Source organism: Zootoca vivipara, chromosome 9, assembly GCF_965207765.1.
Source record: "Zootoca vivipara chromosome 9, rZooViv2.hap1.1, whole genome shotgun sequence".
NCBI lineage: Eukaryota > Metazoa > Chordata > Lepidosauria > Squamata > Lacertidae > Zootoca > Zootoca vivipara.
The window spans coordinates 32,359,417-32,373,914 of NC_142592.1; the positions used below are offsets into that span (position 1 = coordinate 32,359,417).

The 14,498-nt window shown below is 38.8% G+C and overlaps 1 protein-coding gene across 4 annotated transcripts in view; it reads right to left on the reverse strand.

Annotated features, from left to right (window-relative positions):
• PPFIA2 (PPFI scaffold protein A2) overlaps positions 1-14,498 on the reverse strand; it is a 259,476-nt gene that overhangs the window by 44,389 nt on the left and 200,589 nt on the right. For 3 of the 4 annotated variants that reach the window (XM_088651748.1, XM_088651747.1, XM_088651749.1), the window contains 6 exons: positions 7,523-7,606; positions 6,998-7,129; positions 6,055-6,117; positions 2,852-2,943; positions 1,545-1,680; positions 968-1,188 (listed from right to left, as the gene is read on the reverse strand). In XM_088651748.1, the coding sequence (XP_088507874.1) occupies positions 968-1,188; positions 1,545-1,680; positions 2,852-2,943; positions 6,055-6,117; positions 6,998-7,129; positions 7,523-7,606 (728 nt within the window). Of the gene's footprint in view, positions 1-967; positions 1,189-1,544; positions 1,681-2,851; positions 2,944-6,054; positions 6,118-6,997; positions 7,130-7,522; positions 7,607-8,056; positions 8,144-14,498 lie in introns of all 4 variants that reach the window. The other variant, XM_088651746.1, reaches the window with a different exon arrangement.

Consider the following 14,498-nt stretch of genomic DNA (forward strand, 5'->3'; position numbering starts at 1 on the left):
CAAATTTAATTGTTCCGGAGGTCTGTTCTTAAGCTGAACCCGTTCTTATCCTAAGGCGCTCTTTTACTAATGTAGCCTCCTGCTGCACATGCAAATCTGGCGAGCGATTTCCGTTTGCATCCTGGGGCAAAGTTCGCAACCAGCTATTTCCGGGTTAGCGGAGCTCGTAATCTGAAGTGTTCGTAACCAGAAGCGTTCGTAAACAGAGGTACCACTGTAGAGTGAATTGCTTCCTTGCCCTGATCCCTGGCAACAGTTTAATAAGGTGCTTTTCACAAATGACATAGGCTTCACCAGTACATCATGTTGGAGACCCATCAGTGAGCTTTAAATAAGAAGATAATAGTAATAATAACAATTTTATTATTTATACCCCCACCCATCTGGCTGGGTTTCCCCAGCCACTCTGGGTGGCTTCCAGCAAAATATAAACAATAATAATAAAATGTCAAACATTATAAACGATGTACATTGTAGTCAAAGAATCTATTCCAATCGATTTAGCAATGTTGTAGAGTCAGTTGCTTAAATGGCTTCAAAGGTTCACCACAGCTGAAACATTCTACCTTAAAGGTGGAAAACCTACACAACAAACAGTTGAAATGTTAATAGGCCAAAAGGTATTGTGTAGTTGTCTCTTATGGCTGTATATTACATAAACATAGCTGAACTAAAGGGTCTACTTTTGGGGAGACATTAAATGCTTACTGGTTTTGTTGACAATAAAGCGGTATACAAATTCTCTTAAACAAATATACGCATTTGCCTTTTCTTTTGAAAAATACATAATACGTGTTTCAGGATTGCACTGCTGATATGAATAAAATTCCACTTAAGTTGGCTGTTCTGCTTCCCTCAGAGACCAGCCAGATGCATGTGAATAAACCCATTTTATTTATTGCAAGCATTTGCACAATTTGTTGCCTGGGATGAGAAAGCTCTCTGCTTTTTGGTGATGTACAAGTACCTGATTTCTTTGTTGATTGCATCCAGTTGTTCCTGAAGCATCATAGCAAGGGTTTGGGCATCAGAATGTCCACTTGGCGACAGAAGATCCATAGAGCTAAATATTGTATCTCTGTCGTCATCATCAATGTCAGACATTTCAGTGTCACTCTCAAAATGATGGCTGCTCAGAACACCCATCGGTTGACTTCTGCTCCATTCATGATCTCCAAGGGATTTCACCTAATTGGAAAGAAATGCATACCGATCAGCCTCATTCCAAATGTTAATTTTGAGAGAAATTAAAAACAGAAAGCCTAGCACGTTGAAACACTGTTGGCATTGATTAACACCCTTTTAGTTTTCTCAGGCCACTTGTACAAGAGTCACTTTCCAGAAAGAGGAATGGCCTTGAGGCAGGGCTTTGGCTGGACTACAGTTCCTCCTTACAAAGCCAACATTCCTCCGCAGCAGTGAATGTTGTGCCTCTGTCACTGACCATCCAGACTCCTTGGACCACTATGGCTAAAGCCTATCCATTTCCATTACTATAATAGGAGCACTGCTTTTAATAAACAAAGAACAACAACAAGAAAAACCTTTGGTTCCTCTCTCCGGATTCCCATTCGGCCTCTTCTTGGTCTTCTTATCACCTTAGTAGACCTATAATCTGGTTGGCTATCAACTAGGGAGCTCACAGAGTACCTCAGTTCTGCTGATGAATCAAGATGCGGTCTGAAAAACAGTTGTGGCACATGAATTAGCAGATGCAAATAAATAAGCCAAACTGTAAAAAAAATCAATAGATTAAAAAAATCAATAATTTATCAACTATTTTACAATGTGCAGAGACGTTCATCCTATGGAATCTCATTCTATACGTAAAGAAAACAATTTTGGGTGATTTCCTGAAATGCTACGAGAGTGATAACACTCTGTGGTGTATCTGTTAACGACTGCAATTGGTCTTACAGGAAAAAGCAACAGGTGAGATGGCTAAAAATAGCTTTATCATGTACAGTATAATGGGATAAGTATCCACATGATAAAGTTGTTTTTTGGCCATCTCACACCTTGCTTTTTCCTGTAAGAACAACTGCAGTCGTTAACAGTTGTCAACTGGTTTACCACACCTATCAGCCAATCACCCATTCCCACCACCCTGCTGAGTAATACCCCTCCCCACCCTCTCACTATACATAAGGGTCTGGTGACTTGTTTCAGTGTATCTGAAGAAGTGTGCATGCGCACGAAAGCTCACATGGCTACCGACTTGTAACTAGGGGGGGGGGAGAGAAATCACTTTGCAGCCCCTTAACCCAGAAAATTGTGGAAGGGACAAAATTGAGGGTGGTACACTGGCATACAGTTCTTACTTTCTCTTTTCATGGGGATGTTATGGGGAAACAGAAGCACACGTGTGAAAGGATGAATGGGGGAGCATCAATCTTGTCCAGTGAGATTCACTGTGCGTCACACCTTGACCACTGGTGTGAATGAACATTAGCACTAAATGCTACAGGTTCCCTAATGCAACAGGTACTGCAATGTGAAAGGAACATTAGAAAATGGAACAGATGTGCTAGCATTATAATCAGGAGAACTAATGCAATACTCATCACATCTGAATTTAAACATAGACTTATTTGTCCATTCCTCTTCCTCCCATGACTTTCTCAAAACCCACGTAAAACAACCTATAAATGCCTAAAGCAGATTTCCCATTCACAGCTATGAAAGGAAGCACTTCACCCAGTGCCTTAGAAAATGATGGTGATTAAAATGGTAACATTTTCAAAGGCTGCTTGCAACACATAGTGGATGGTGAACTGCAAACAGTATTTTCAAGATAGTATGATTTAAAAAATATTAAAAGTAAGAAAATATTATGGTTTTCTTAGGCTACCTTGACAACGTGGGATCAATTAAAGAACCTGCTCTTATTTTCAACTGGTCAAATTCAACTCGCAGCTTGTCTATTTCATCTGCCAATCTTTCCTGAAAATAATAATAATGATAACAATAATAATAATAAGTCAACAATGTTTTTTATCAAAACTTATATTTATCAAAATTAATATTGATGAACAACATTAAGCTTCTCGGCAACAAAGTACCAACTTATATTGTATCAGCCTAGCAAGGGGTTGTACAGAAATTATTATTTTCATTAAAACTAATATTTGTTAAATAAGTAATTTGTTAGACTCATTACTTATTGACTAGCATTACTTATTAAGGTTAAAGTTGCAACAAACCAACTAATCATTTTAAACAGCCCAACAAAACACAGCAATAGATATTTTTACAATATGAAAAATAAATTATTAATGGGAGAATTGTACAAAAAATTCTTTGTTAGCTAGACAAACTAATCATTGGTGATTTTTTTAGTGATGCCAGATATAACAAATGGAAGACTATAAATACTTTCCAAAGATTCCAGTTTTCACCAATTTTGCATTCCTTCTTTGCTGTTTTAAAGTTTATACACTCAAACCTCAGCTCCTGAACCTCAGCCTCCTTTTTGGAACGTTTTGGCTCCCAAATGCCAAAAACCCAGAAGTAAATGCTTAGGTTTTTGAATGGTTTTCGGAAGCCAAACGTCCGACGCACCTTCTGCTAGAGTACAGGAAGCTCTTGCAACCATTCAGAAGCTGTGCCTCAGTAGTTGAACGTTTCAGAAGCCGAACAGGCTTCTGGAACGGATTAGTTCGAGAACCAAGGTTTGACTGTACAGAGTTCTTAAAAGAATAACATTTTGGAACAAATACATAAACCCAGCTAACGTTAGTTGTCATTGAGGCACACTGAAAGTCATCAGATTCAAATCAATTGTTTCTTACTTGTTCTTATGGGTCAGTCACAAATGACAGGATCGAGGACAAAGAACACTCCCCCAATTTTTTTATAAAGGTCTAGAAGAGCAGTTAGCTCAGTTTAGCATGATAAAACCACTAGCCCTCAATGAACAGGGGTGAACTGCATAATCAAGAAACTATTCCTAAATTTATATAGTAGGAACAACATCAGTAATCTAGACACTTCTCTATTGAAAGTGAAAAAAAAATGCAGCTCAATTTTTCAACAAAAGCAGTCAAAGAAAAATGCACAGGATTTTATATACTAAATCATTTGGCTCAGATCCAGACCTAGGTTTAAGATAGTCCTTTTAAAAGAATTGATTTCAGTATTCTACTTTAAGTATGAATAGGTCCGGATCCAGCTCATTGAACTCCCATAAGGAGCAGCTATCATGGCTGTGCTGCATTGACGGATGGAAATTGTACAAAACATCTGGAGGGTACGATGTTGGGAAAAGAGGATCTACCTCTTCCCGTGAAACCTGCCCCTACTTGTTCTTGTATCAGGAAGAATCATAGTATCCTTCTGCTGTGCCACTTATTGTGTGCTTTTAGCTAAGAAAATGAAAAAAAATGGGGACAGCATGGTATCGTGGTTCGAGTGTCAGACTAGGGCTCCAGTTCAAGTCCCCACTCAGGACACGAAGAAAACTGAAGTATCTTGGGTCATCCACTCTCTCTTGGACTATCCCAGCTCACTTGGTTGTTAGGAGGACAAAACATAGGGCAAGCATGTCTTGAGCTCTTCCGGGGGGGGGGGGCAGGCTATAATTGCAGTAAATCAAAAACCAAATGCATGAATTAATTCTGGAAACATATTTTTCAACTGCACAAAATACATATAGGCAACAGCTATTTATATTCTGTAAATGCAAATGTGACATTCCCTCCCCCCCCCGATTCAGTCTCTTCCTGACAACAAGTATAGACAAAATGTGGGGATAAGCATAATTGGAAGGAAGCACACTGCTTCGGGTACCATTCTTTGGAACAGAATGTGGCCGACAAATTATTAAAATAAACAAATGAAGCAACAAGGAGCTCATGAGTCATAGTCAGAAGTCTAATCCCATCCATTGCTTCTGAAAATTCTCTTTTTAGGAACAAATGGCAGCCAAATTAAAAAATGTATTTGTCTACAATTTCTTCCCTTCATGTTTGGTTCCGATATCACGCATTAACAGTTATTTTGCCCCTAGACTCAGGGCTCGGCCACAAGTCTTTCCCATTCCACTCCTTCTATTTCTATTTAATCTGATACCTAGCAAAATTACTTTCTGCTGACTTAAATATGATTGGTTGAATTTATGTTATCTACTGGCTGTAAGTTGGAAAAGAATTAGAAAAATGGCATTTGTTATAAATGTTTGTAATGAATTTGACTGGTTCATTAAATCAATGGTACATGGGTTAAGCAGTGTTGACTTGCAAAGGGCAATTTTGATGCTATTTTTAATATGACTGTCAGGATTGGGTAGATGTGGGGCTGAAAGCCCAAGACTCATGTCCTCAATAAGTTTCTGGCCATTGACTACCCAGAACTGAGCATTCTATGGAAACAGAGCAATCAAAATGCATCTCTAGAGTGGGAAAGGAGGTATTTACATAAGAATGTTGCAGTTTGGATGAAAGTCTTTTGTTCAACCAAATGGATCCAGCCCACATATTTTGTGGGGGCAATTCATGCCTGCACTGGGGTCCATAAATATTATCAGCAGGCCAATCTACGCTACTTGAAGTGTACAGCCTAATTTGATGCATGCTCACTTGGAAGTAAGTTGCATTCAGTGGGGCTCACTCCCAGAGAAATGTGCCAAGGATTGCAGCCTACAGAGGTGAGGGTTCTGTAGTGTATGGCTGAATGTTGATGCTGTGTGGCATGCAGCTCTCTCATATACTCACTTGGATGTGTGAACAATAGCACTGTCCAGTTTAATTGCTCACACAATGAAACTTCTCCACCTCTCCCATTGCACCCCCTGCAATCTGCTTTGGAGGGTTGAGGGAGCTCCATATCAGATATAGAGGGGGGTGCAAGGGGCACACAAAGGGAGGTGTGGGAAGAGAACTTCCCCTGCACAAGTAGAAGTTGTTCCTCTTGCAGCGTCTTAGTTGGATGCAACCCTAGGTTCCATTATCTTTAGGAACATTTTCAGGTTTTGAATTCCAAAGAGTCCTCCTTCTTTTTTTGGTAATCAGTTGCTTTTTAAAATAAAGGTAAATGCAGGTAGGAAAGAAAGAATACCTTATCATGTAATGATTCTTCCAAGTTCTTCCTAAAGCTTTCTGATTCTTGTATTAAAACATTCTAAGAAAGAGAAAAGATCAAAAGTAGAGGCAAATTACAGCAAAATAAAATACATTTCTGCAGAATCTGTAATGTTTTTCACGCTTCCTATTGTAATAGCAAGTATTGACTATCTCAAAAAAGGCCTACTGTTAATAGTCTTTCGTTAATTCATTCCTTTTATGAATATGTTAAAAGTTCTACTATTAATACTGATAACTATTAGATGGCATGAATATTGGACTGATATTTGCTATCAACATAGGATTGACATCAATATTGGACTGACATTTTGCTATCAACATAAGATTGACATTTTAACATTAAGCGCATGGCCTAGTCTGTGTACTGTAATACACAGTATTACAGTACACAGTAATACACAGTAATACTGCAAAAGTACTGCAAATGAGTAGTTCCATTGAGTTTTGAATAAAGCTGGCAGAAAGGAAAGTCAGTGAGGATTTCACATACAGGAAAGGAACGGGAAGATTTGATGGGCAAGGGATCGTGCTCTAAGTATTTATTTGCTTCCCCCCCATAGTATCAAGAACAGAAAAAAGAAACCAAAAAATACAAATCAAGGTAAGTATGGGATGATATTCAATTGAGTTATACACTCAATAGTGTATTGAGGAAGATGAGCCAATACTCTAAGCCAGGCTTCCTCAAACTCCGCCCTCCAGGTGTTTTTGGCCTACAACTCCCATGATCCCCAGCTAGCAGGAACAGTGGTCGGGGATGATGGGAATTGTAGTCTCAAAACATCTGGAGGGCTGAGGTTGAGGAAGCCTGCTCTAAGCAAAAGGCAGCTTAGTACATTTCTTCTTAGGTTGATTCATTGATTCTACTTGGAACGTGACTACCATTGGATATGAACCATTTGTTTTGCTCACTTTACCTTTTCTTCCAATGCTGCCATTCTCTCTTTTAAATGTAGCTGCAGGCGCTCATTAGATTCTGTCAAAAGTCTGTCCACGGTATCCGATAATCTCTTGTTGTGCTCTTCATTCATTTTTTCTCTTTGCCTTGCCTTCAGTAAAGAACCAAGGAAACAAAATGGGCAGTTCCAAAGTTATCTCTAGTGAAACATGAGTGGTGGATTATTGTAACTGAAATCACGGTAATGATGCCCTGGTACAGTAGTGCACAGCAAAAATCAAATACTGCCAGAGGATAAAATTTATTAGCACTATTGCTGTGCACAAATCCAATAGCTGATAATCGTTCCATTCATATTCCTCATGTAAAAAATAAATAAACGTAAGCAATTCCCGGGGGGGGGGGTGTTCTGATTCTTCTCTCCTACTTGACCTTCTAGACATGAGACTCAATTTTTAGGTAAAAGGGGGACTATGTGAAACAGCGTGATGCATTTAACATAAACGAGTCAACCTATGAATTAAATGATCAGCAATACACATACCCTTTGAAGCTCCTGGTTCTTCTCCTCCAGTTGGCCCTCCAAGTGTCTCATGCGCTCTTCAATGTTGCCATGCCTTTCCTCTGCCTATATAAAAATAAATAAACAGACTTTTTTTTGAAACTTAAAGAGCTTTCCGAGCCCAAATCTCAATTTGTTTTAAAGAAAATGTAAAGCAAGCTACTACTAACTGCAAACTTAGTTTTCAAAAATAAATGTTATTCAAACAGGCAGCTGAACAGCATTGCTTGAAATGTGTCAGCTACAAAGGCCTGTTACATCCAAGCATCCAGCAAAACATTGGAGTTATTTATGAGCAATGAAATCAGCCAAATGTAACATGCAGACTGTGCATGGTTTGAACACAAACCTGCCATCATAAAATTGTAAGCTCTTTAAGCACTGAACCGCACAATGGTTGATTATCAATAAAAGAAATATGTAATTTTTTTATTTAAAAAAAGAGTTCTTAAAAATAAGAAAACAAACTTAGATGGATTCTATTTAGCAATAGAAAGTAAAGTCCAGTAGGACTACCTTCCTACGTATGGAGATCATTTCTTGCAGTTTAGCTTCCATAACATATTGATAATCATCAGATGAGGTAGAAGAGGTTGGATCAGACTAACAAGTCAAGGAAAAGGAGAGGGACAAAATTGAAAAATCAGAACTAAAGACACCAACACTGAACAGAACACAGTACAGAATGCTCAAAAGAAAAGTGTGATTGCAAATTTAACACCTTAACTGACATAATTTTATGTAGAATAAACCACACTTACAATAGGGTGACATGAGGCAGTTGATGCGGATGAACTAAAAACAATGGGATGCTAAAAAAGCTAACAACCTATGTATGGAAATTTCAGGTTAGTGATGGCTGGCTGGTGAGAATTACTCTTCCTCTACAGAGGGATCTCAAAGCAATTATGGCAAATATAAAGCCTGATTGGAATTTGGATAAACTTAAGACCAAAACACAACTTTGAGGAGCCAATGAACGATTTTTTTTAAATAGACCATCCTACAATCTTATCATAACAAAAACAATGTATATTATGTTACAGAATATACTAAACCAAATGGGTTAGTCGTCTCTAGAATAATGTTATGGTAGGTTGCCTAAGAGATATGAAAGCATATAATTAAAGGAAATATCACAACTCCCCTGGGCTTACTATGAAAGGGTTACTGAGTTTGTGGTGAATGCAAAGCAGGTGTCTCACATTATGTCTGGCTATGCCACTATTTAGTTTAGTGAACAACGATCTGGGCAAATGCTCAGTTAGGTAATGTATCACAATGGATCCTATGTTTACTGCATGTCCCATTAACACACATTATGGACTTCTAAAAAAAGTCAATGTGAATTATTTCTTATTTAACCCAGAATGAATAATGGGTTGTATCCCTGTTAGCCATACTCAGAGTAGACCCACTGAAATAAATGAACATTACTGACTTAGGTCTACTGATTTTAATGGGCCTATTCTGAGTATGACCAATTCTGGATTTTGGACTAGTTAACCCCTTTCAGCCCAAATTAAAGTTCATTGAAAACATTTTAGGGCACAACCTGCAACCCTACCCAATCATATGCAGCCCACCTGGACTAGGGTCTACCAGGTCTTTGGCAATTCCCCTGGTTTTGTTTTGCAGTCCCAGGCAGGCGGCAAAACCAGAAGGATTATCAGTACCCTGGGCAGACGATCATACATGGCTGATGGGCTGCCTTTGGCTTGGTGACTCACAAGACCAAAGTCAAAATTAAGAGAAGACACTCTTTATAATGTGTCAATATATGCTACAAGATAAAAAGAGCACCCATAATATTTAATATTAATAATAAAGGTTCATCCAATGATTCAACACCTTTCCGAGCATAAAATGAAGCTGATAATTTCTTCGACAGTGGACTTTTTTCTTACCTGTAAATTTTATGTTTAAGACATTACAACCGGACGGTTTAAACTCGGATCTTGACCTTTCTGTATTCATTTAAACTAACACACCAGCAGTATAACATACAGAAATTATAGAGATACTGTAAGTGTTATCAGTACTCACATTCTTCTGCCCCCCCTAATTGTCATCCCTAATTACTATCACCTGTGAACCAACTTTTTGTATATAAGTGTACTCCAAACACAAGATTTTTGCTTAGTCAATACATACTCAAACTAAGAAAACTCTGAATATAAGAAATGTAAGTATTTCTATATATGTACATGTATTTTAGAAATTGTACTACTGTATTAGTCTAAATAATAACTAGAATTTGATTTATATCACCAGTGAATATGTAAATGTATTAAAGCTGCATGAGAGAACCTTTTGAAAAAGAACTTGAGCATTGTGGCCTAAGCCAAGATAAGTGGTTTCATACGAATTGTAAGTACTGCCTTTGATATTTGTTTGTTTAGATGTATATTAGTGATTTAGTTCGAATACTAATAAGACCTGGTTTATACCACCAGTGAATGCACTAAACATAACTGAAAGCAGAAGGAGAAACTACTGAAGAAGCCCGTCATATGGGCGAAACAGGCGAAAAACGCTGGCAGCCTGTCTATCATTGACACTTCATTCGACCTGCTGCCACTTTGCTGACTGCTATATAGCCTCAAAGACCATAAAGACTGGTTTGGCTTTCGGTATTTATTTGTATATGCTATCTGCTTGACGTTTAGTTTTGGCTTCTGTGTCAGCACTTGTATATGGTTCTCTTATTATTTTCTTTTTGTACTAATAATACTTGATTGAAACTTGATTGAATCTTGTGCCCCTGTGTGCTGCTTGTATTGTATTGGACTTTTGAAGAAATTGGCAGCATTAGCCCATTATTTCAGTGTTTGTTGTACCTATAGCAGGATTTTTAAGCATTCAATGAATATAAGCCATACCCCGAAAATAAGACATAGTGATAGGTGCAGCAGCAATGCCGGCCGCGGCAGGAGGAGGAGGAAAAAAAGAAGACATCCCTTGAAAATAAGCCATAGTGTGTTTTTTTGAGGAAAAAATAAATATAAGACGTGTCTTATAATATGAGAAACACGGTACGTCAGAAGCAAGGCCTCATGACTGACTTTTTCTTTGCTTTTGGGAGAACTGCTTGCTTGAAAAAAGGAGGTACATAGTCTGCAGGTTGACATTCTTCTTCAGCGTGACTGCATTGATACTACCGGTATGAAATTGATACTATGAAGGAGCAAGCAAACTGCTGTTAGCAGTACAGTGGAACCTCAGTTTACGAACACCTCGGTTTATGAATTTTCGGTTTACGAACTCCGCGGACCCATCTGGAACAGATTAATTCACTTTCCATTACTTTCAATGGGAAAGTTCGCTTCAGTTTATGCACGCTTCAGTTTATGAACAGACTTCTGGAACCAATTACACCCATGCTTCGGGTTAAGTATGCTTCAGGTTGAGTACTCCGTGGTCCCGTCTGGAATGGATTAATCCACTTTCCATTACTTTCAATGGGAAAGTTCGCTTCAGTTTATGAACGTTTCAGTTTAAGTACTCCGTGGACCGTCTGGAGCAGATTAATCCACTTTCCATTACTTTCAATGGGAAAGTTCGCTTCAGTTTATGAACGCTTCAGTTTATGAACAGACTTCCGGAACCAATTGTGTTCATAAACAGAGGTACCACTATATTGAGATAAAAACCAAGTAGGCGGGGGGGCAGGAGGAAGGAGGTGCCAGTCTGGCAAGCTGAGAAACTCATCCCTTTTGTATCCTATCCATTTCACTCTGATTGTAGCAAAAAAAGAGGAGGAAACACTATCCTAGACATGATTATTCCCTCCCTCTGGAACCTTGGAAGAACGCTTGAGGAGTTTTGCCTTGCAGCAATTTCAACGTGGATGTTTTTGAGCTGTTTACAAGAAAACATAAAACCCCTTGAGGAAGTGGGCTGAAACATGTTGGGCACTAATGAAAAGTGCATTTCTGAAAAGTGCATTTCTCTTTGGTCTTTTCCATTGGATGCTTCCTTGTTTTTGTTTTGCTGGTTTGTTGAACTTTTGCTTCTTAGCTCAGGAACTCCCTTTCCCTGGAACTCACTGAGAAACTGGCCACAAGCAACTTCCAAAAATATACTAAGAATGAGTTGGCTCCAGACTTAATCATGCTTAGACAGACTCATTAAAAACCAGTGCACTTAAGGTGTGCTTCAAGCTGCTTCAAGCATGACTAAGTCTAGATCTAACCCAATATATATTTAAATTTAGGGATGCAGAATAGGTTTACTTTAGTTGAATTAGAATTGTTCATTCATTTAAAATATATTTATTATTATTATTTGAAACACAATGTTATGAACAGCACAAGCCTACTATAGAGTAGTTATAAGATGAGAAAATTCATAACATGGCTATAGTTTTACCAGATTACCAATACTTCCTAGTACAGGAGGTTCTTATGTGAACTCCCACCCAATATTCAAGGACTCCTCCATTGACTTCAGTACCAGTGGCAAAACTGCATACACATATCTTCTGTATCCACATCAAGGCGGCCCCCAAAACTGTAATCAGTGGGTAAGTGTGATCACCTAAGAACTCTTGATCACATCAGAGGGAAAAACAAGATTTCAGATTTCACGTGTGTTAGACCAGTTTAAATTCACGTCAGTTTTCTTCTTGCTATGTAACATTTGAAATCTTATACAAATCGATCAACAGAAAATAATGTGTCAGAAGTAAAAAAAATCTGGATTTCTGAGCCCAGTACATTAAGCATCTTTTTAGTAGATTGAATTGTGGGGAGGGTTCCAGTAAAGTCTATTCTCGTTTTTATGCACTGTCTTTAGGAAAGAAGTCAGTTATGTTGATTACCTTGCTTAAACTTAAAACATAATAACAGTAATACACCAGGACCCTTGATTTCCCCTGATTCTGCCCTCTCTGCTGGCTTCAATGAAGTTGGCCAGAAAACTATTTGGGGAGAAGTTAGCAGTGGGTTGACTCAGTTTGAATGTAGAGTGCAACTTGCCTTCAACTCCCTCCCCACAACTAGGCAGTGCAAGGTCCCCTGGTTGGCATTGAGACCAAGTAGGCTCTTGCTTGGCATTCAAAAGAGGGAGTCACTAGTGCCATCAATGGCTACAGATGCATTTTTGGCTATGTTTGGCTGCATTGCTTGTGATCTTGTTGCCCAAATAGTAGTTTTGCCCTCAATTAAGTAACATACTGGTATACATTCTGTCTCACTCAGTTCCTGATATAAATTGCACAACACAATCTAGATGGAACACACAGATCATATATATCTAGTTAACAGGAACAGAACTGAAAAGACACAGAAGGGCTGGGATTCCTATGAATGAGGAATTTTTTCCCCATTTCTTCTTCTCCTCATCAATACAGAAATGATCATTCAAACAGACTAGAAATCTATGCAACTTATAATCACAGAGTGGTAACTATACTGTATTTTTTTTTGTCTTCCCCCCACCCACCCAATGGATGAACATGGCAACCTTCCTTTTTCTAATGTTGTTTACAGTAGATCCTATATTAGCTGACTATAAACACATAACACATAAACACTTCAGTCTATGACAGCATTGTGTGTGCTCCATTTCGAGCTGCTGTGCATGGAGGTTTCTCCATTTGTTCCATGGAGGGAGTGGGAGGAAAACACATCTCAGAATTTTCTTCCCACATGCTGAGCTGCTCACTCTACAGAAAAGACTTTAAAAAAAATAAAATAACCACCTGTGTGCATTGGAGGGCCCAATCACACATCACTTTGTTAGCTTGGTGTGACTTTTTCTGAACATTACAAGGAATCTTAATGAAGGAAGAAGATATTCACTCATGAAACTACTTAAAAAAGGTAAAGGTACCCCTGACTGTTAGGTCCAGTTGCGGACGACTCTGGGGTTGCAGCACTCATCTCGCTCTATAGGCCGAGGGAGCTGGCATTTGTCCGCAGACAGCTTCTGGGTCATGTGGCCAGTATGACTAAGCCACTTCGGGCAAACCAGAGCAGCGCATGGAAACGCCGTTTGCCTTCCTGCCGGAGTGGTATTTATCTACTTGCACTTGACGTGTTTTGAACTGCTAGGTGGGCAGGAGCTGGGACCGAACAACGGGAACTCACCCCATTGCGGGGATTCACACCACCAGCCTTCTGATCGGCAAGCCCTAGGCTCTGTGCACATCCAAGAGGCGTTAGAACAGATCCCCACAGGAATGGTCCATTGTCTTTTGGTTTGTTTTTAAAAAAAGAAAACCGAGAAGCATTTAAAAAGAAAACTCCAATTTTTGGTGACTTTTCTGAGTTACTGGTGAAAAATCTCCCCCCCTCTCTCTCACATGCTATCAAAGATTTTATTACTTTGTTCCAGAACACATCTGTAAATGCCTTTGCACGTTATTCAGATATTGAGTGCCAATCAGTTCAGTGAGGAATGGACTTCCAACAAAGTGTGCATAGAAATGGAGCCTAAGTCCACAAGGGCGGGGGGCGGGGTGGGGACGCAAGACAAAAGTGGTTTTAGGCATTATAAAGAAGAGCCAGCAGAATATATGTGATTGACATGTGCCTTTTCTTTTTGAACTTGTGTATCATCCAAACTGGCAACTTGTATATCTGGATGAAACTTGTGGGATACTGCTTCCTATAGGAACAATCCACTGGATATTTCTCCTATCCATCTTATGCTCTCATGCAACCCTGATTCATTTGAGCTTGGAAAATAAAGTGTCTATTTTCTTTTGGTCTGTTTTAATTAAAGTGATCACTGTGTTTCTTTGAATCAATGTGATGTGGAAAATCATGGAAAAAAATTCAATGGCAAATAAAGTTCATGATTTTTAGCTGAATTGGATTAATCATAACTCTTTTATAATACAAAGTATTATAAAATAAACTCCTTTGGGATTTTGGGAGAAATGGACTCAAGCCATACAAGAAATACGAAGCAATACCTCTGCCGTTAAATTAAGCTAAAGCAAATAACGTCG